Here is a 24496-nt window from a genome sequence, read left to right as displayed (position 1 = left end):
TTTAATGAATAATCAATAAAATAAGATATTTTTCCATTTGATTTTAAACATATTTTTACTTTCACATTGATGTGATTTATAACAACAACAAAAAAACTATAAATATAAGCTTAGCTAATGTTAATATTGTATTAAATAATAATTTTTTTACTAAATCACATAAATAACTCGTTAATGTGATGAATAAATATTATCATACAAAAGTTTTATATGGTATAGCTATATTAGCTATATCTATAATTAACATTTGTAATGGTGAACAATGTGCTAATATTAACATTGATCACCGTATTGATTGTACACCAGAAATTGACAATGTTACATTAGCTGAATGTACCAAGCGCAAATGTTGTTTCAATGATAAATTTACACGTAGCTTAACAAGCAACAAATGTAATATGATGCAAAAATTATTTTTAAATTTTTAAAATAATAATAATAATATTTTTTTTTGTTTACCATATAGCTAAATTCATACCAAAATGTTTTATGCCGACCGACTATACGGGCTATAAAGTAACCCAAGTTGGAGAACAACAAAATGATCAAGGTCATGTTAGCGTATTTATGGTTAAACTTGAACGCCAGATACCGTCGGGTTTTCCCGCGGAAATACCTGTAGTTGCCGTCGAGATAACGCTACTTAATGATCAGTCATTGCGACTGAGAGTTACCGATATGAAGAACAAACGATATGAGCCGCCACTACCTGAGCTTAATCTACCAAAACCTACCGATTCTTTTAATACACTCTATAAAGTCAATGTCGATAAAACAGGTACTATAATAATAAATATTATTTTAAAAACTTTAATAATATAAACTTTTAATATTTTTAATAATTAAGGTTTACTTGAAATAACAAGACTGGCTAATAGTGCCATATTATTTAAAACTGATTTGACCAAGCTTATTTACACAAATCAATTTATACAACTTAAAAATAAGTTAAGTTCACCCCTGATCTATGGTATCGGTGAACAAAAGGCACCGTTCCTTAAGGACACTCAATGGCACATGTATTCAGTATTCAATCATGATCAACCGGGTGATTCATTTAGACCACTTTACGGTTCCCATCCGTTCTATGTAAACATTGAAGACAAGAGTACCGGTTTGGCACACGGAGTCTACTTAAGGAACTCCAATGCTATGGATATTCTATTACAACCCGAACCGGCCATCACATGGCGTCCCATTGGAGGTATACTCGATGTGTTTGTATTTGTTGGTCAATCTCCCGATGATGTGGTGCGACAATACATTAGTTTAATTGGTAAACCATCAATGCCTCCTTTCTGGTCACTGGGTTATCATCAATGCAGATGCTGTACTCAACCAAATACATTAGCCGAACAAATGGTTATAACTAACCGTACAATTGCTGCGGGAATACCGTTTGATGTCCAGTGGAACGCCAAAGAGTATATGGTTCAGTTCAATGACTTTACTTTAGATGAGGACAGGTATGGAGGTTTCGGTCAATGGATTGAACACTTGCATGATATTGGTATGCATTACGTGCCTATCATTGATCCGGGTATTGACCCAAAACAACTAGCAGGTTTGTACATAATGTCTATTTTTAGACGGGTAGTTATAGATAAAGTAAATTAATAATTTTATTTTATACATAGGAACCTATCCTCCATATGATGACGGAGTCAAGTATGATGTGTTTATCAAAAACAGTACAAACGGTACATTTATGGGTCACGTTTGGAACAAAAGCGGTTTTACCGTATGGCCTGACTTTACAAACCCTAAATCACCCGAATATTGGACCAAACAGTTCCGTGATTTTCACAAAATCGCACCGATCGACGGCGCCTGGAATGATATGAATGAAATATCTAATTTTGAGAAAAAGTATCCATGTCCTAAAAATAGTTCACTAGAATCGCCACCATATGTACCAAAAAATTTGAAAAGTATGACAGATATGACACTATGTATGACTGCCAAACATCATATCGGTGTCCACTATGATGTACACAATTTGTATGGCATTTATATGGCAATTGCCACTGATATGTAAGTAATTTTTAAAAATATTTTATAAGTTATTTATTTTATTTTAATCAATTTTTAAAAATGTTATTTTTTTTGTATAGAGCTCTGAAAAGTGTTCGCCAAAAACGATCATTTGTTATATCACGAGCTACCAGTCCAGGTCAGGGACGTTACTCTGGACACTGGGATGGCGATACTGATACTACATATAAGGAATTAGCTTGGACTATACCATGTATATATTTATATTTATTAAATGTTTAATTATATTAGTCTAAAATAATTATATTTCAAAACAGCAATCATGAATATGAATATGTTTGGCATACCATTAGTGGGCGGAGACATTTGTGGATTTTTGGGAAATGCAAAAAATACTAGTTTCTATCAGGAAATGTGTGCTAGGTGGATTGAAGTGGGTGCATTCTATCCATTTTCTAGGTAATTATTTTTGTTTTTAAAAATTAATTATTATAGCGGCTATTATATTAGTAATACTAGTTATGTTATTATCTTAAATGTACTGTTAGTAAACTAAATTAATTATTTGCAGTTCATTTTTAAATCTAATTAATTTATTATACTGTCTTTAAATTTTATTATAATATTTTTTATATTTTTCTATTATAGAAATCATAATACAAAGAAAATGGATCAGGATCCAGTAGCATTGGGCACTGTAGTCACACGGGCAGCTAAACACGCATTGGAAACACGATATACATTACTCCCATATCTCTATACATTGTTTTATAAGGCACACACTAATGCCGATACCATAGCGCGCCCGGTATTTATGGAACATCCGCGCGATCCACACGCTTACGATCCATCAATTGCCGAAACACAGTTCATGTGGGGATCGGCCTTAATGGTGGCACCAGTAACACAACCTAACGTCACAAAACTTAATGTATATTTGCCGGCAGGTCTATGGTATCCTTACAGTGCTGCCACTTATGGAAAACCCATCAATAGTAGTGGTCAAACATTAGAGTTTGACACACCGGTAGATAAAGTTAATGTTTTCCTAAAGAGTGGTAATGTTGTACCAGTGCTACCTTCACGACAAACTACTACTGCTATGCGAAAAGAAAAGTTCACATTAGTTGTTGTTTTGGATCAAAGTGGTAGTGCTAAGGGACAGTTGTATTGGGACGATGGAGATAGTATCGATCCAATTGAAAATAATAAATATTCATTGTTTGACTTTGATGTGCAAAAAGTATGTTTGAAAACATTTTTATTTAATATTTGATTTATAATATTAATTATAAATATATTTAAAAATTTAGGGCTCACTCTCTACTCGTTCAGTAGTAGATAAATATCGGGATCAAGAAGTAGTGGTCAATAATGTAATAGTTTTGGGACTAAAAGCCAAACCAAATGAAATAACAATGAATCAGAAAAAATGGTCAAACTTTAGTTATGAGGAAAGTCTACTAAAATTGACAATCGATAAAATGGAGCTTAAATTAAATGGAGTAAACAATCAGATTGTGTGGAAATAAAGTTATTTAAATTAGGGTTTTATGTAAAATCAGTATTGAAAAAATAAAAAAATTATTAAAATAATTGTAAAAATTAATACTAATGATAATAAATTGAATTTTTATAATTATAAGAATTATTTTGTGAATTATTTTTTATAATACAATATAATTATTATATAAATAATAACTCTTAAATATAATTAAACTTATTCGTTATCTTTAAGATAAATATTTTGTGTTTTAGATATTTTTATTATTATACAATAAAAACTAATTATGAAAATATTGAAAAATTTCTATTATTTAATTGATTATTTTGATTAAAGTCAATAAAAAATAATCATTTATTGAACACGTGTTAAGTGATTAACTAAGATTTGGATGCAATAGTTACAAAATATGTGATTTAATTTTAATTTTTAATTGATAAAATATATTTTATCTAATCTAGTATTAAACATTAACTACTTATTAATATAAGTATCTACAGTATATAAAATTATATAAATATTTCTATAAATATTTACTGTTACAAACAATTAAAAAATTACACAGCAAATTTGCATGTTGTTTTTTTATTGGAAATTTTAATAATAATAATATTAATGATCAATAAAACAATATGATACATGCATTATTATAAAAAAACATTATATAAATCAATATTTAAATCTATATATTTTTATTTTACTGTAAATGACTACTGATTTGAAGTGTCCAAATTATACTTGATGATTAATATATTAAATTTTATGTTTAATAAATTCTCTTTAATTTAAATTAAAAATAATTATCAGAAATGAGTTATAAAAACTAAATAATTAAGTATTACATTAAAAAAATTATTTGTTAATGTAAATATAAGCCCAAAATTATTTACACAAATATTTTTACAAAAAATTAAAAATTTATTAAATCTCTATATATATAACACCATACATATGATATCAAATTATTTTTAATGTTTATATAATATAATATAACTAACATTATATATATATACTGTATATATATATATATATATATATTTGAACCCAGATTTAAGGGTACAGTTGTTTATTGCCTTTTAAACTATTACTTTTCATAATTTTGATATTATAATAAAGTCATAATTATATAATATTTTTAATACAGTACAGTATAATAAACTACAGTACAATAAACTACATTATAATAAACTATAATAATTTGTGTAAATAATTTTGTGCTTATATTAGTGCTTAAAATTAGTATATATTAAAAATAACATATACAAATAATGAATATTTAATTTTACAAAATAATCTACTTAGCCTATTTAAAAAAAATAATTTATTAAGCTCGCTTTTGAGATCATCGGATATACTGTAGATTATTAATATAAAAATTTTATTTCTAATATACTTAAAAAACAAAGTAGATATTAAAATTGAGATAAATTTATCACTTTTATATTAATTAACAATACTATTTTTTGGAAAATCACATACAGTATAACTAATTTGTTTTTAAGTGTGTGTGTTATTAAACTTATCAATTATTAATAGACAATTTGGAGATTTATTATATTTTTCATAAAAACAAGTACAATAAGTATTTTATAAATTAATCACATTCACGTAGTTTTTAATCTATAAAAACAATATATTATAAAATATACAGTAGAGTGTACTCTAATATTAATTATTTTAATGAATAATCAATAAAATAAGATATTTTTCCATTTGATTTTAAACATATTTTTACTTTCACATTGATGTGATTTATAGCAAAAAAAATCTATAAATATAAGTATAGTTAATGTTAATATTGTATTAAATAATAATTTGTTTCTAAATCACATAAATAACTCGTTAATGTGATGAATAAATATTATGACATAAAAGTTTTATATGGTATAGCTATATTAGCTATATCTATAATTAACATTTGTAATGGTGAACAATGTGCTAATATTAACATTGATCACCGTATCGATTGTACACCAGAAATCGACAATGTTACATTAGCTGAATGTACCAAGCGCAAATGTTGTTTTAATACTAAACTTTCATCTAGCTTAATCAATGGAAATCGTAAGATTCATTAATTTTTAAATAAAAATTATTTTTTTTAATTACCTAATATTTGTTTTGATTGTGGTTTTAGCAAAATACATACCAACATGTTTTATGCCGACCGACTATATGGGCTATAAAGTAACACAAGTTGACCAACAAGAAAATGAGCATGGTACTGTTAGCGTATTTAAGATCAAACTGGAACGCCAGACACCGTCGGGTTTTCCCGCGGAAATACCGGTTGTGACCGTAGAGATTACACTACTTAATGATCGGTCATTGCGATTGAGATTTACAGATATAAAGAACAAACGCTATGAACCGACACTACCTGAGCTTAATCTACCAAAACCTACCGATTCTTTGAATGCATTCTATAAAGTCAATGTTGATAAAACAGGTATATAATCCATATAAACACAATTATTATTATCAATATTTTACTTTTATAATAAAAGAATACTGATAATTTAATTAAAATTAATTAAAATTGTGAATTTATATTTCTAATAATAAAGGTTTACTGGAAATAACACGTTTGGCCAATGGTGCCCCAATATTTCAAACTGATTTGACCAAACTCATTTATACAAATCAATTTATTCAACTCAAATCTAAACTAAGTTCACCCCTTATCTACGGTATTGGTGAACAAAAAGCGCCGTTCCTTAAGGACACTGAATGGCACATCTATTCAGTATTCAATCACGAACAACATCCTATCAATGATAGGCCACTATACGGTTCCCATCCGTTTCACTTAAACATTGAGGACAAAAACACCGGTTTATCGAACGGAGTTTACTTAAGAAACTCTAATGCTATGGATATTCTATTACAACCCGAACCGGCCATCACATGGCGTCCCATCGGAGGAATAATAGATATATTTGTATTTGTAGGCCAGTCTCCCGATGACGTCGTCCGTCAATACGTCAGTTTAGTGGGTAAACCAGCAATACCGCCATTTTGGTCACTGGGTTATCATCAGTGTCGTTGCTGTAGCCAACCGGATACATTGGCAAAACAAATGCTTATAACCAACCGTACAATTGCTGCGGGCATACCGTTTGATGTCCAGTGGAACGCCAAAGAGTATATGGTTAGCTTCAATGACTTTACATTGGATGAGCTCAGGTTCGGAGGTTTTGGCCAATGGATTGAACATTTGCATGATATTGGTATGCATTACGTGCCTATTATTGATCCGGGTATTGATCCCAAACAACCAAAAGGTTTGTGAATATATCAATATTATATAATTATCAAACAAATTGGATATTACTCATCTTTGAAATAACATATTTTATTAATACTAACAACCCATAGGAACTTACCCTCCCTATGATGACGGCGTAAATGATGATCTGTTTGTAAAAACCAATACTAACACTACATTTGTTGGTCACGTTTGGAACAAAAGTGGTTACACAGTGTTTCCCGACTTTACAAATCCAAAAGCAACCGATTACTGGACCAAACAGTTTCGACAGTTTCACAAAATCGCACCGATCGACGGCGCCTGGAATGATATGAACGAGATTTCCAATTCCCGACATATAACTGCCTGTCCTAAAAACAGTTCACTCGAGTATCCGCCTTATTTGCCAAAACGTATGAACAATACAATGTATGACCAGACTATCTGTATGACATCCAAACATCATATCGGTGTCCACTATGACGTACACAACTTGTACAGCTTGTATATGGCAATTGTCACCGATAAGTAAGGGCTAACCTAACTAATGTGTTGTTTATTAATAATTTATTTTTGTTTTGTTTTTATAGTGCATTGAAAAGTGTGCGCCAAAAGCGATCGTTTATCATATCACGATCTACCAGTCCAGGTATGGGACAGTATGCTGGACACTGGAACGGTGATGTTTATACCACTTATGATGAAATGGCATGGACTATACCATGTAAAGTTTATTTAATTTTTAATTACTATTATTCATGAATATCACACAATTTATAAGTTAATAAAAATAATATTTATTGATTTTATAGCCATTATGAATATGAATATGTTTGGCATACCTTTGGTGGGCGCAGACATTTGCGGGTTTACTGGTTCAGCCAGCAATAACAGTTTTTATCAGGAAATGTGTGCTAGGTGGATTCAATTGGGAGCATTTTATCCATTTGCAAGGTATATTTATTATTATTTTATTTACTATATATTTTCTTTACAAATTAATACTTATAAATTATAATATCTTTTTGTTTCAATTAACTAAATTATGTATTTATAATCTTATAGAAATCACAATGAAAAACATATGGACCAGGATCCAGTAGCTATGGGTTCATTAGTCACCAGAGCATACAAACAAGCACTAGAAACACGATATACATTAATACCATATCTCTATACATTGTTTTATAAAGCAAATACAAACGCTGATACAATAGCACGCCCGGTGTTTATGGAATATCCTCGTGATCCCCGTGCTTACGATCCATCAGTTGCCGAAACACAGTTCATGTGGGGTTCAGCCTTAATGATGGCACCGGTAACCAAACCTAACGTCACCAAACTTGACGTCTATTTACCGTCAGGTATATGGTATCCATATAGTGTTTCTGGTTATGGAAAACCAGTTGATAGCAGTGGTAAAACTATGCAGTTTGAGACACCGTTAGATAAAGTTAACGTTTTCCTTAAGGGTGGTAATGTAGTGCCAATTCTACCGTCACGACAAACTACTACTGCTATGCGAAAAGAAAAATTCACTTTAGTTGTTGTGTTGGATCATAATGCCGGTGCTGAGGGACAGTTATATTGGGACGATGGAGATAGTATTGATCCAATTAAAAGTGGCAGATATTCATTATTCAATTTTGATGTATCAAAAGTATGTTAAATACAATTGATTATAAATTGATTATAATTGTTAATATTATATTTATTATTTATAAATTTAGGGAATACTGTCCACTCACTCAGTGGTTGATAAATATCGGGAACAGGAAATAGTTGTCAATAATGTAATAGTTTTGGGACTGAAAACAAAACCAAATGAACTAACAATTAATGATAAAAAGTGGTCAAACTTTAGTTATGAGGAAAGTCTACTAAAATTGACAATCGATAAAATTGAGCTTAAATTAAATGGAGTAAACAATCAGATTGTGTGGAAATAATTATTTATTATTAAGTAAACTAATAAAATAAATATTTATAATATTTAATATTTAATATTTTAATTATATATATATATAAATATTGTTTATTATATTTAGAAAAATAAACCATTAGTATAATAAATAATGTCTAAATTTAAAAATAGTTTAAAAATTTATTATATTTTATTAAAAAATACATTTCATATGTAATTGTTATTAAAAATTAAATTACATAATCATTATTTTCAGCTGAAAATCATAATCACGACTGAAATATGCATTCTATAATTCTGTCGGTCTGTCTGTCCCACGAGTACATAGGTTCGAATCCACGTTTTGCTACATATTTTTTTGGTATTTTTTGTTTTTTTAGTTAAGGAGTTCGTATGAAAATGCTTTTATAGCATTCTCAACTGGTTATTAATTAATTAATTATATTTTATCAATCAATAAAAAAATAAAATTGAGTTTATTATATTAAAATATAGAAATAGTCAAATCATAAGTTTCTAGAAATATTTGTAATAAATATTTTGTATTAATTAATCTGAACTCCAAATGGATCGCCCGTTCAATGGCTGCAAATGTCTTCTATTTTGCAAAACCTTTGGTGTCTTACCGTTAAACGGGTTGTCATCTATGGTACGGAATGTTGATAACTATAGCAAAATAATATTAACACATTATTTATATATATGAGATATATATTGTATATATATATATATATATATATATATATTCAATATATAAAACATTTGAACACTTACCTCATAGTGAGACAGTCCTGGTTTAGTAGTTTGTTTGAATATAACCCACTGTGTTGGACCACATTTCGGATAAGCAGTAGATCCCACGTAATAATAATAGCTTTTAGGGTTTTCGGGCAGTAATTTAGCAAAATTAAAGCTACTATTGAACGGAACCATTGACTCGACTTTCTGAATTTGGTGCCACTGTTTCATAATGGGTGCCATAACTTTATTATGTGTATGATCCAGGTCAAAAAACCCAGTTATTCCTAAAACTCCATCATTTTGTTCCAATGCTATGTCAAGAGTCGGATACTTTATATTTTTTCCAACCAAATGAATCTATTAGTGATTTACATAATATTCAATTTATGGACAAATTTAATTAAATTTTAATATTTTTTATTTCATTAATGTTTACCTCCGATGCATAAAATTTTCCATTAATTGCATGATTACTACCATTTTTATCAGTTAAACCCCAATGAAAGTGAACTTCAATTAGTTCATAGATTTGATTGCGAAACGTGACAAACGGTTTGTTTTTGTAATCGGGAAGTATTTGCAGTCGACCTATAGATATATTTATAAACAAAAATAAAATTTTAAAAAATAATAATAAAGTTTTATTTTAAAATAATACCGTTGTGTCCAAGATTTTTTAATTGTAAATATTTGCTGTCAATGTCTTGATCCCAGTTTTTATATTCAATTTTCTTCAAATTATTGTCATATTTAGCAGTATTGGTCTGAATATCAATAGGTGTTTGATATTTATTTTTTGTCGAACAGTTGGGATAATGTGCGGGCCATTGATCCTGGTCTAATTAATTTTATTAAATTAAAAATTATATAATATAAATAAAATTAATTTATTATACATACTATTATATGTCCAGACAAAATCATCGCCTATAATTAAAAAAACATTAAAAATATGAAATTAAATAATACTTAAAAAAAATAATATCACATTAAATTACCTAGAATTGTGTTAATGTTAAAAACTATAATTGTTAAAACAAGAGTAACAAACATAATTGTAAATTTAATTAACAGTATTTAAATATTAATTAGCTTATATATACTTTTATATATATAACTAATGGTACGTGTATTATAATAATATATAAAATTACTACCAAAAAGGTAGGAATAGTTTATATATTGATAACATTTTACAAACATTTTATTTAAATATTTTAATTGCAATTAGGTTTCGATTAAATTCCTTTATTCGTTTTATAACTCTTTAAAAGTTCTCAATTTTGTTCATTCACTGGGAATTCCAAGAGAATATATTTCCTTTTGCTACTCATATTGTTTGATTATTTAGACTATTTTGAGTAATATTGATAAATAATATTAATAAATTTAATAGATTAAAATATAGTTTAAAATATTTTAATAACATTTTATGCTAAATATTTAAGTTTTGATACTTATTTATTGTAATTATATAAAATGTATTTTTTAAATGATGAATGGAAGTAAAATATATATTTACTTATTTTAAGGTGAAATTTGAAGGATTTTTTAGTAAACTTCCCTGTCTTCGAATGTTGACTCAACTATTGTTGAAACAGAGATTATTTTATTTTAATGTTTTAATAAATTGTACTCAAAATACCAATATAACCTATTTTGGTATTATTTTTTACAATAACTAACAATAAAAGAAAGATTTATTAAGATATTATAATGAAATAAATACTGTATATAAGAAATTCATTAAATAAATGATTATTCATTTAAATAAAGTAAATATAAGCGTAATATAATAATTTATATTTTTTAGTTAAAGAAACAAAAAATCATTAAATGAATACTATATTTCTATAATTTATTATATTTATAAAAATAATTAAATAATTAAATAAAAAACAATATTTATTTATAAAATATAAAATTTTAAAGAATAAGTTCGAAATCACTCTCTCTTGCATTGAAACAGACTATGCGTTTAACCCATTATCTGTATATCCATATATGTGTCAATTTATGTCCCACTAAAAGGGCTGTCCCTCTGACATAATTAGTACTTTAATTTAACATAATTTAGTAAAAAAATAAATATTTTTTAAATGTTAGTTTCTATAATTCATAAAATAAAACACATATTAAATATAGTCGATTGTATTTTAATTTGAAATAACTTCAAATAATAATTATTGGATATTTTAATTTAATTACATTTTTATTTATATTTTGATAATTAATTTCCATTTTTTTATTAATATTTTTAACTTTTAATTTTTAACAAATAAATTTCATACTAAAGTTTATTTATTTAATCTAATGTTATTTTTTAACTTTGTCCGCCATTTTTCTATGTTCCTCAAGAGATATGACAATTATTGTGATTCTGAATCACTATTTATTTATTTTTGATGTTTCATTCAAATCTGATGTCAAAATTAAAAATTTGAAAAAATTATAAACAAAAATCAAGTATTTTGTGTACATATAATAAAATAATACTTTAGTGTAAATACTGTTTGAAATGTTTTTATTTTTGTGTGATTAAAATAATCACTTAATTCGATAGTAATTAATAATTAAATACTAGTTTTTAATTAAAATAACAAAGCATTAAACAATTTTTATTATTAAATAATACACTATAAACTGTCGTTGTTTTTGGTAATGTATATTTTTATAACATTCTTTAATATGTTTTTAAAGTAAATTAATTAAAAATTAAACTTAATATATTGATTTTATCTTAATTATCTATCTAGAAAATATAATATTATCTTAGCATTTATTGATAAAATAGTTCAATAATAATTAATATAAAGTTTAATACAAATGTTACTATTTATTAATATTGCTATTTTATTGGTTTCATAATAACAAAATTTTTATCAATAAAATAATACATTTTAATGTTCAAGTATATTCAATTTAATAATAATAAATATACTAAAATATGATTTAATTATTTTGTTGTTTTCAATAGAGTTAACAATTATTATTGTTATTGAGTAACAAAAAACAAAAATAATTATTAAACTTAGAATATCTATGAATACAATTTATTTAATTATAATATTATAATAAAAATAATTATATATCAAAGTTGTTTACTGTTTATCTGAAAATTATTATATTATTATCAGATAACTAAAAGTATGTAAATTCAATTAATTGTTTTATAACAATATTTAATATAAAAGTAGATAAACAAAATCAATAAATTGTAAACAAATATATAAGTAGAGAAAAATGTTTTCAATATTAACAAAGTTTAGTTTTAATAAAGGATTTTCACTGAAAACTGTTTGCAATTATAATAAATTTATAAATACTAATAATATTTATAATGGAATTTGATTTATGGAAAATCACACAAAAAGCATCACAAATACTTGCATACATTCTATGCCTATTTGGTTGTATTTATCAGTCATATAACATAAGTAATATGTATTTTGCATATCAAACAACTACTAGTATATCATATGAATTGGAAAATGTCATACAATTTCCGGCAATAACCATATGTATTGACAAAATATTTCCATTGGATAAAAGCATTGAGAAATCTATATTAAATCATACGAATAAAATTAAACCCAATGAATATCCAAAGCTTGAAAAATACATGAATACTATGACAGTTAAACAACAATTTGAACAATTGATGTCAATTGATAAATGGTATTATTGTGATTTGAAAATGAACTCAAAAAGTATACGGTATACAAATATGACCAATGTACATTTTGCATTGGAAAGGAAATACCTGTGCGTTACATTGTTTTTGGGTGTTTTCGACTCTAATATTACGTACGACAGTACAGCCTATGAACTGGAAATACATTTACACAATCTATTGCTAACCCAATACGTCCACAATGTATACATACGTTTGCATTCAAATGGTTATCCCATTTACAAGCATATGGAAGATGAAAAGTTTTTGATGATTTTGAATAATCTATGGAATAATATTCATTTTAGTCGCGTTACATATATTAATGAAAATGAGCAATGTACAAAGATGACCATGATTGAAAAACGTAAATTATCTAGGTCACTCTACGATTGTACATTCGAATGTGTTGCAAAATTGGCACCTGATAGATTTGGCAAATTATGGGTGGGACAACTTACATACAATCGATCATTGAATGTATATTTTAAGCAAATCAAACAAACTGACCTAGACAAATTACATGATTATTGTAATAAAAAATGTTTAAATCATAACATTCAATGTTATCTAGAATTTTATAGTATTGATAATAAGGCAATATATGCTCACACAGGCAATAGTAGAGTCATTGTTAGAGTCCGACCAACGAGTGAATTGTTTGTCATATATGTAACTCAATTGAAAATGTCATTCATTGAGTTTCTCTGTCTATTGGCCAGTATTTTCAGTCTATGGTTTGGTTTATCCATATTATTTGCCATTAAGTTTATCAAAACTATTTTGGCTGATATTTATAATTACTATTATAAAATAGGTCAGTCAAACCTATTAGATAAGCCATTGATTAAGCAAGATGTTTATTTTAATAAAATAAATATGATACATGGACATTATCCTACAAATATTAAGAATGTCAAAATTTTTAAGTATTAATATATTTTTTATTTATCTTAAATTAATTAATTATATTTATATTAGTTATATTCAGTAGTTATCCTTCTCATGTGAATAATAAAAACTTAATATTAATTTATTATATTTAATATATAATTTTAATATTATGTTTTTATTTCTGTAAAAAATAGTATAAAATATTTAATAATAAATTAGTAATAGTTAATAATTTCATTAATAACAAATTTTTAATTTATTATTTGATTAAAAAAATCTACTTATTTTCTAAAAATAATAATGTGTCTTGTATTAAATATTTTTAATTAATTATGATAAGTAAATTTTTCTGTGTAATTTATAAAATTATAAATAGTATATTTAAAGTTTACCGCCATTTTTAAAATGTTATTAAATGTTAAAATAATTAATAATAATAATTATTATTATGTTTGCCTATTAAAATTTATATATTACATTTTAAAAAATTGTTCACTTTAATTTTTATTTCTATTTAATAATGTTTTAAAAATAATATGTACAGTATATTCAATTAATTATTTAATAGAACAGAATTATGTTATACATTTTTATTTTTAAGATAAATTGATATAAAAACTTTAAAATAAAAAATAATATTACTAATAATCTAAATAATAAAAAAATAAAAAATAATAATTTATATATAATATTATAACTTATTAAAAATATGTTTTGAAATATATTAAAAACATTAACAATATAAATCAATAACTAAATAATTTGTTTGTTATATTAAATTAGTTTTATTATGAAATTGCTATTATTATTTAATTGACTTAAAATCTCATTACAAAATAATTATCTAAGATTCAAAAACATCAATAATTTAATTATAAAGTTATTTTTAAATTTATAAAGAACTCATTTTATTAAAAATATTGGAGTATTAAAAATATTAAAAAACATTTTATTAAAATAATTATCATGGTAATTATTTTGTTTATTTCATTTGTATTCATAATGATTTATAGTATTGAATAATAATATATTTAAATAATCAATAAAATCTTAACTAAAAATATATATAAGTAAAATGTTGTCTATTTTTACACAATTTTTGATAGCTATTTATAAAATATAATATAAAATACGCATAATTTTTATTTTAAGTTAACTTATAATTAAATTATGGATTTTAAGATATCAAAAGTTTTAAAATATTTGTCACGTTTTATAGTTTATATGCTATGTATTTGTGGCTGTATTTTTCAGTCAAACTATATAAGTAGTATGTATTTTGCATACCAAACAACTACTAGTATTACTTATGAATCGGAAAATTTGATAAAATTTCCGGCAATAACCGTATGTATTGACAAAATATTTCCATTGGATAAACTGATCCAGCAATCAGTAATAAATCATACTGGTCAAATTAGATTAGATAATCATGAATATCATAAACTGGAAACTTTTATGAATAGTTTGACTGTTAGACAACAATTTGAATTATTGAGACCAATTGATAAATGGTATTATTGTGATTTGATAATCAATTCAAAAAGTATACGTTATACAAATATGACCAATGTACATTTTGCATTGGAAAGGAAATACCTATGCGTTACATTGTTTTTGGATGTTTTCAATTCAAACATTACATCCGATAGTACGGCCTATGAATTGGACATTCATTTTCATAACTTATTACAGACTAAGTATGTGCACAACGTTTACATTAGATTACATTCAAATGGTTATCCCATTTACAAGCATATGGAAGATGAAAAGTTTTTGATGATTTTGAACAATTGGTTTAACAATATTTATTTTACTCGTAAAACATTTGTTAATAAAACTAACAAATGTTATAATATGAATATTGTTGATAAAAGAAAATTATCTAGGTCACTCTATGATTGTACATTTGAATGTATAGCAAAATTAGCGCCTAAAAGATTTGACAGATTATGGGTGGGACAACTCACATACAATCGATCATTGGATGTATACTTTAAGTCAATCAATCAAACTGACCTAGACACATTACATGATTATTGTTATAAAAAATGTTTAAATCATAATATTCAATGTTATCTAGAAGTTTATACTATTGATAATATTGCAATACATCCTCACAGAGACAATAGTAGAGTTATTATTAGAGTCCGACCAACGAGTGAATTGTTTGTCATATATGTAACTCAATTGAAAATGTCATTCATTGAGTTTCTCTGTTTATTGGCCAGTATTTTCAGTCTATGGTTTGGTTTATCCGTATTATTTGCCATTAAGTTTTTAAAAAATATTTTAATAGATATCTATAATTATTATCATAAAAAGTCTGATAATTCACAAGTAATTAATTTGTCTTTAATTAAGAAAGATATTTGTTTTCATAAAATAAATGTTAATTTAGATAATCGTCATTATTCTAAAAATTTAAATAATGATAATAATCTTAACAAAATATTTTAAATAATATAATTTTATTGTTATTATTTTCATGTATTCTATTAAATGTTAATTATTCACATTTTTATGTTTAAACGTTTGATTTAATAAAAAGTATTATTTTTGTAACTTTATTTAAAAATATTTTAATATATATATCCAAGCTTTTTTATTTTAAACTATAAAGTTTAAAATATTGATTTTTATAAATTTATTATTTATTAAGAAATATTATTATTATATATTTTTATTTAAGTATTTATACTTTGTATGTCATATTAAAAGACATTCAAAAAATCAATCAGTCTTATCATTAGTAGTTACCATTAAATTTGTCGGAAATATTAATAAAAATATAAAAAATTATAAATATTGTTAATATAACATATACTAAACATAATGAACATCTAGTTATGAGAAAAATGTTTTATTTCATAGAAATAAAGAAAGTTGTATTTATAAAATTAACATTTAATTATACTTTATTTATGCACTATCACTACACTATCATAGTTTGGTTTAATTATAAAAAGATATGTAATATAACTTATATTACATTTCAATTGATCCACAACTAATAATTTGGAAAATTAATATTATTTAGTATAATAATTACACAAATAGTTGTTCACTATAGTCATGAATCTGTAATTTATAAAATATATATTTGTTATAATAAAATAATTAAGATAATATATATTATTATATATTAGCATTACTGTATATTATAAACTTAATGTTAAAACTAATTTTTATTTATTTCTGTTTCAAATTAAATATATCTTAAAATTAATCAAAAATTAATCTTGCTATAATATTAAAATATTGTATAATAAATTCTATATATTATAGAATAAAAATATTTTTTATTATAAATAATAAATTATTCAATAATATTCGATTTGTATTTCATAAATTTTAATATTTTTAATTTAAATAATTAATATATTTATTTATAATGAAAAACTAATTATTGTAAGTTATGTGGAAAACAATAAAATCTATAAAAAATAATTATTTTGTTTATTATTATTTTACATATATCTTTTAATAGTACAGGTACTTAATTGTTAGTAAAAAATAGTTTTAAAAAATACTACTAACAAGTAAGTTATAACTTAATTGGGGATATTATAGTTATTAAATTTATTAAGTGCATTTTAATTATTTTCTCAGTTAATATAAAATTAATAATGAAAATTGTCATCTGTTATATATATATATAAATGAAAAAACAATCATAACTATCATTATACTGTATTAAAGATACAGAGTTTCATAGAAGTTAAGATATACAGTATACTAATATAATACTAATATAATTTATTGAATAAGTAATAATATAATAATATAATTAATACTAATATAAGGTATACTAATAGTATATTAAAGCAAAATATGAAAATAATACTAATATCCGTATTAACTAAATTGATAAAACTATTTCCTTATTTGTTTTGTATTATTGGTTGTCTCTATCATTGCTCTACAATAAGTCAATTATACTTTTCGTACGAAACGTCTACCAGTTTGTCGTATGAATCGGAAAATGAAATTCAATTGCCGGCAATTACAGTATGTGTTGATAAAGTATTATTAATGAATCAAAGTTTTGTCAAACAAGTATTGGACCATGGTCAACCATACAATAGTAATCAAATATATAGACAAATGTTTGATTATAACTACAATATGTCTATTGAAGATCAATTCAATTCATTGCAACCAATCGACAATTGGTTAGATTGTGATATTCTAGGTATTAATAACAGTCGAGTGTCATGCAATACAATTACCAAGGTTAAACTTTCACTAACAGAAAGTTTACTATGCGTTACATTGTTTATGGATACAAAACCAATTAGATTTGAATTATGGTTATGAATTAAGTATCAGATTTTATAATCTAATTCAAACACATACTCCCACTAATGTTTTTGTAAGATTACATTCAAATGCAAGTCGACTGTATAATGTAAACATGGTAGATTTTAATAAAAAATTTACCATGTTGATTAGTAACAATATTTATAATTTACACTTTTCTCGATCGACATATATAACAAAAAATGACCGCCGATGCTATCAAATGGACACAAAACAAATGAGACAGTTATCAAAATCTCAATACGATTGCAGATCTGAATGTATAGCAAAAATGGTACTGGATAAGTATGGCAAATTTTTGACTGGACAATTAGTCTATAATCAAACCAGTAATAAAAAACTAACCATGGCTAACTTAAAAGAAGTTAATTTTCTATTTAATGTTTGTACTAAAAAATGTCAAAATGATAACATTGATTGTTATTTAGAGTATTATCGTATTGATACTAAAATGTTATACACTATCTCTGACAACAAAACAATATTATTATTTATTAAACCTAACAATGAATTAGCTGTCATTTATACGACACAATTGAAAATGTCATTCATTGAGTACTTATGTCTATTAGCCAGTGGTTTCAGTCTATGGTTTGGTTTATCATTAGTAATGGCCATTAAATTTGTCGGAAATATTTTTACAAAAATTAACAATTATAACAATAATAAAGTTATCAATATTTTTAATGTATCATATAATAAACAAAATAAAAATTTTAAAAATAATAAAAATATACTAATTGACAATCACAACTTAATTGATATTTATAAAATTAGTGAAAAAGTGAAGTAATAAAATTGTATAATTTATTTTAATTATTTTATAGATTTATTTTTAAGTCTATTGTATTTATATTTAATAAAGATTGTTATTATAATTGTATTATAAAGTATGTTAATATGATTAATGTTATATTTATTATTAAAAACTTATTTTTATGAATTTGATATAATTATTTTGTTTATTAATATTATTATTGTTTTTAATACTATCAAAATCAATATATTATTATAATTATTTTGTTTTTCTTATACTTATTATTTCTTTAAATATTAATTAATATAATTACAACACAATAGTTAATATATAAAACACTTTTATAAAATAACAATAGTATTAAGTGTATATAATTAGTATTTAAAAATTCAATTGGACTATTAGAGTAATTATAATTTATTACAAGTATTACAGCATGGTCAACCATACAAACATTAGGAAATTTATGATCAATTGTTATCATATATTTAATATATATCTATTTAATTGATTGAAATCAATCGAAAAAATGTCAAAATAATAATATTGATTGTTATCTCCAATATTATCGAATCGACAATAAAATATTATTGACTAACTTTTTAAGTAAAATGATTTATTTAAATATTAAACCAAACAATGAATTAGTTGTCATTTATTTAACTCAATTGAAAATATAATTTGTTGAATACTTGTGTCTATTGGTCATCAATAATTGTTTCAATTAATTTTCTCAAAATCATATTTACTAAAATTTATAATTATTACAATAATAAAATTTATATTAATATTAAACTTTCTATATTACAAATTTGTCTAAAATATAAAAGTAAAAGAGTAAATAATAATAACATTAAAATTATAAATCACTAAAATATCAATTATCATAAAAATTATATTCTAGTTATAATTAATTATTTATTATTTAATGTGTTTTCACTTTATAACAGTATATCAATTTTATTATACAATTTATGTTAGATATAAATTAATTTTTTATGCCTTAAAACAAACAGTTTTCTTATAAATATATAAACTATAATAACACATACAGTAGATTATAATTTTATTATCAAATTATATGTAAAAAGTTTGCCTAATAAATTATTTATTTAACGTTATTTATTTAAAGTTAAAAATTTAGATTATTTTAATTGTTTGTATGTATTAATATTAATATAAAACTTTATATACAAATACATATACATTATTTAATGTACAATAATACTTCAATTCATATTAATAATAAATTACAACAATTTTACACTTAATTTTACGATATAATATGCTAATGATATCTTATATTAATAATACAGTATAATAAAGTAATATTAATATATATTGTACTAATTTAGTCAATAATGTCTCATTACTTGAAACAAAACATGAAAATTGAATAAATTAATTATTTTTAGTCTATTAATTAAAAAATATTAAACAACAATTGAGTTAATTGAATATTTTTATAACACATTAATTGTTATATTATTTTTTTTTAATTATTAATAAAATATTATTCTAAACATATTGTCTTTAATTATGTACTACTGTACTGTACGAGTGTAATAATAGGGTGTACTGTATATAGACATAAATGATTGTGCGTAAAATAATCACTAAATTATTAATTTAATAATAATATATTAACTTTGATAATGTTTTTTGTTGTTGATATATCATATATTCATATCTAAAACAAAAATATTATCTATTTTTATATCAAAAATGTTGTGTTTAGTATTCAATTATAATTATATCTTAAAAAAGTGATCTCTAATACAGATTCTGTATCATATTGTACAGCATATCATCAAATATTTTATACACTTACAACTCTATTGATTGATTGCTAATTCAATTTTTAATTAGCAATTTAAAATCAATTTGAAAAATATAGTATTTTTATATACAGTAGAGTATACTAGAGATTATCTAATCTGTGATCAATTAAAACACTGGTAGTAATAATGTGTTCTTGTATTAGATTTATCATTACATCACTGGTCAATGCTATGTGGATCGTATGTATTGTACTGTAGTGCACCTGTACCATAAATAATATAGTTTACTCTATAAAAAAATATTATTTTGATACTTTTTTAATGTTAACTATAATCAAAATTAATACATTTTTATTAAAAATTAATCCTAAGCGTAAATCACATGTCAATTATGATTATTAAATCATGAAATTAGTTATGTAACTAAAAATACACCTTTTATTATAAAAGTTATCAAATTAATTAAAATAAAATTAAAATTAAAATAATTCAATTATTTAAGTTTAGCATTAATCAATACTAATCCACCTGTTCACTGAATATTAGTCTATTTAATTTATTCATAAATAAATATATATATATTTTTTTAATACAGATATGCAATAATATTATATAATATTCTGTATATTTAATAATTTTTTAATATCAATTTATATATATATGATATATATATCTATATATATGTACAATTTATCTAGTTGTCTGCTATTGGTCTATTAGTATTGAGCTATATTGACCAAAACAACATTGACCATGGTGATACTAAAACACAAGTGGGACTGTCAATTACAACAGGCTTTTTGATTATAACAATCTATGTGTTTGGTGTTTTCAATTTAACATTAGTATTATTGGTAAGTTTTCAATAACAACTAAAACCTAAAAAAATTGTTTAATAATACTACTATTTCATACTAAATATTTATTTGTTTTGTTTAAATTAAACTATTTTTATAATTTAGAAACCATTTCTATGGTTTTCATTGATTGTCATACAAAAAGTTGCGCTCTTGTATTGTTGGTTATACCCGATTAATGTAAGTTAATTAAACAAACAAATAAAAAAAGTTACTTAAATTTACCGGTAATTTGTTTGCATTAAAAAAAATTGTTAAATTATTTTTACACTACAATTTGTTTTGTTTTTTTTTAAATTATTAAAGACTTTAATTGAATGGATGGTTGTTTGTCATATAATAATAAGTGTATCTCAATTGATATTGTTTACACTGACCTATTCCGATGAACAATGGCTATTCCTGTGGAACAGTTTGTCGACATCCCTATGCCGGCCGTTTGGCACTTATAACAGTGAAGATGATGGACGAGGTTTACTTAGTCGACAACATAACTACTATTGCAGTGTTTAATCACAGAAACTTTGTATTTTTATTAAACAATACTTTGTTATGCAAAAAAAAAGCTATTTATGAATTTAATCTAGAAATATAACGATAAGCTTATTATAGTATAATGTTTGAGCAATAATTAAGTATTATATAAATATTTTTATATTAATAATAATTATTGTTTTTCAAATTAAATAACCTTAACTTTATTTGCTACTTAATTAATACATTTAAAAAAAGTTACGTTATTTATTAATAAAATGTTGTAAACTTTTTTTTGATTGGGAGATTCAAAATTGAACAGTGTCAAAATTTTTACCAAAATTATGTTCAGCATATATCAGCTTAATGTAAAATAAACAAGGTTTGTTTTTAATTGAAAAATTTAGTTAACTAAAAAAACTACTATTTAAAAATATACATAGTTTTTATAATTATTTATAATCTACAATGTAATATATGCAAAATAAATTAAATATTTAATAATATTAATACTTGTTTTTTAAAACATAGTTAATTTAAAAAAAACAAATAACATAAGGGAGTATTGTTTCGCTTAGACCTAATTATGGTGACAGCACCGGGAGATATGTGCAAAATAATGCGACCCATCATTACTGTGGGCACTAATATAGTTTGGTTGGTAAGTGCTATACTGTATGATATATTAATACATTATAATATTTCCTATTGTTATTTATTTGTGTATAAATTTAAAAATTTGAATTATGTAACAATATGTGTAAATACTTACTATATTTGCATTGAATACCACTAGACGGCTACACTAGCAGTACTAACTTTGGCCAGTATTGAGGAGGACTGGCACATACCGGGCCACTATTATACCCGTACACAAGTAGGACTATCGATTACCAGTTCCGTATTGATTATTATCATCTATATGATGGGTGTATTCAATTTTACCAAATATGAGCCATGCATTAAAGCACTGGTATTGATATTTTTTATTACAATTATTGTATTAACAATTGATGTTTTTCAACAACAAAATAATATGTTCCAGATAATTTTATTTTTTTATTATTTTTTTTTAATTAATTTATTTTGGATTTTTTTTTAATCGATAGAAATATTTTCTATGGTTTTCTGTAGTTATCATACAGTTTACGGCACTTTTGTACTGTTGGTTAGCTCCGTCTACTGTAAGGATAGATATTACTAAAAAAAAAGTTTGTTTTCAATTTAATAAAAATATTTTTAATTTTTTTTATTTCTGTATTTTTATCTATAGTCTAAACGGATCCACGCGATGGCTATTTTGCACATCTTTATCACTGTCTCACAGTTTGTACTCTATTTGATGACCTTTTCGGACAAGTCGTGGATCAACTTCTGGTACAGTGTGTCGACATCCCTGTGCCGACCATTCGGTACTTCAGACACTGTTGCCCGCAGTGACTGTGCTCTACAAACCAATAGTGTTGTCTTATATAAAGCATAAACTATAAACAGAAAAATCTTTTTTTTTAATTGAAGTATTAATTTTTGCATTGAAATCAATTTTTTCAATGAAAGCAATGAAATCACAATTTTCTATTAACACTATTTAAATGTCTGTAAAATCCGGTAATTTTATATATTGGCATATTTCTCTATTTTATTATAATTTATTTAAACATTAACTTTGAGTTTATCTTTAATTTTAATACCATTATTGTATTTCATGTTTTCATTTTCATAATCATTAAATTAGAAAAATTAATAAACATTTTATAATGTTAAATTTATACTATAGTTTTAAAAAGTAAAAAAACTAATGTTTTAAAAGGTTAGTTATGTAAGCAAATACTGTATTATGTTAACTTAATATAAATATGATGAAAAAATATGATATAAAATATCTATTTATTATCATAATAAAAAAAAAGGTTTCAAATTTAAAAAATATAATATGCAATCTAATACATAATCTAAACAATATTGTTACATATTATTTAAAAATTTAAATAAAATTTTCTGAATAAATTACAGTTTAATTTTTATTTATTTTATTAAATAAAAATGAATCAGGTAAGCATTGAGATTGTATTATATTAATAATTACCATAAATATTTTACAATGATTTAATTTGATAAAATTAATAATTTTTTAAGGATCAAAATGCTTGTCTATCGTGTCATTTAGTTAGGCGTTTGATAACAGTAACAGTTAATGCATTGTGGCTGGTAATCATTAATTATTAATTATCTATTTATTTATTTACAAAATATTTGTTAAGCTAATTATTTTTATCATTTAGAACATAGCCATCGCAATATTGATAATAAGTTGCATTGAATA

General features: G+C 23.7%; 5 protein-coding genes across 5 annotated transcripts; 4 read left to right on the top strand and 1 right to left on the bottom strand.

Moving 5' to 3' along the window:
* Positions 1–174: 174 nt before the first annotated feature.
* On the top strand, positions 175–3559 carry LOC128960640 (lysosomal alpha-glucosidase-like). The gene is made up of 8 exons (XM_054306767.1): positions 175–393; positions 467–778; positions 848–1564; positions 1638–2034; positions 2115–2248; positions 2313–2454; positions 2644–3238; positions 3309–3559. Exons 1-8 carry the CDS (start codon positions 180–182, stop codon positions 3525–3527), a joined length of 2730 nt encoding a protein of 909 aa, XP_054162742.1. The 5' UTR covers positions 175–179; the 3' UTR covers positions 3528–3559.
* Positions 3560–5307: 1748 nt separating this feature from the next.
* LOC128960160 (lysosomal alpha-glucosidase-like) lies at positions 5308–8698 on the top strand. The gene is made up of 8 exons (XM_054306232.1): positions 5308–5563; positions 5637–5948; positions 6067–6783; positions 6878–7277; positions 7340–7473; positions 7562–7703; positions 7815–8409; positions 8480–8698. Exons 1-8 carry the CDS (start codon positions 5350–5352, stop codon positions 8696–8698), a joined length of 2733 nt encoding a protein of 910 aa, XP_054162207.1. The 5' UTR covers positions 5308–5349.
* A 524-nt stretch (positions 8699–9222) lies between these two features.
* On the bottom strand, positions 9223–15195 carry LOC128960159 (carbonic anhydrase 1-like; the record flags this gene model as incomplete). The annotated part of the gene is made up of 5 exons (XM_054306231.1): positions 9223–9339; positions 9448–9771; positions 9851–10002; positions 10073–10220; positions 15154–15195. Coding segments are annotated over 5 exons (783 nt in total), but the record flags the coding sequence as incomplete, so codon positions are not given.
* A 5795-nt stretch (positions 15196–20990) lies between these two features.
* LOC128960158 (uncharacterized) lies at positions 20991–22212 on the top strand. The gene is made up of 4 exons (XM_054306230.1): positions 20991–21082; positions 21541–21696; positions 21805–21879; positions 22006–22212. The coding sequence occupies exons 1-4, from the start codon at positions 21029–21031 to the stop codon at positions 22210–22212; spliced, it is 492 nt and encodes a 163-aa protein (XP_054162205.1). The 5' UTR covers positions 20991–21028.
* A 264-nt stretch (positions 22213–22476) lies between these two features.
* LOC128960157 (uncharacterized) lies at positions 22477–23656 on the top strand. The gene is made up of 5 exons (XM_054306228.1): positions 22477–22555; positions 22752–22834; positions 22970–23146; positions 23283–23357; positions 23447–23656. Exons 2-5 carry the CDS (start codon positions 22760–22762, stop codon positions 23654–23656), a joined length of 537 nt encoding a protein of 178 aa, XP_054162203.1. The 5' UTR covers positions 22477–22555; positions 22752–22759.
* The last annotated feature ends 840 nt before the right edge of the window (positions 23657–24496 follow it).

This window comes from Oppia nitens, unplaced genomic scaffold (genome assembly GCF_028296485.1).
Source record: "Oppia nitens isolate AA-2021 unplaced genomic scaffold, nextdenovo-longstitch-racon4-pilon3 scaffold4_pilon_pilon_pilon, whole genome shotgun sequence".
Classification (NCBI taxonomy): domain Eukaryota; kingdom Metazoa; phylum Arthropoda; class Arachnida; order Sarcoptiformes; family Oppiidae; genus Oppia; species Oppia nitens.
Note: the sequence above shows the minus strand (reverse complement) of the source record. Positions and strands in the feature narration are given on the sequence as shown.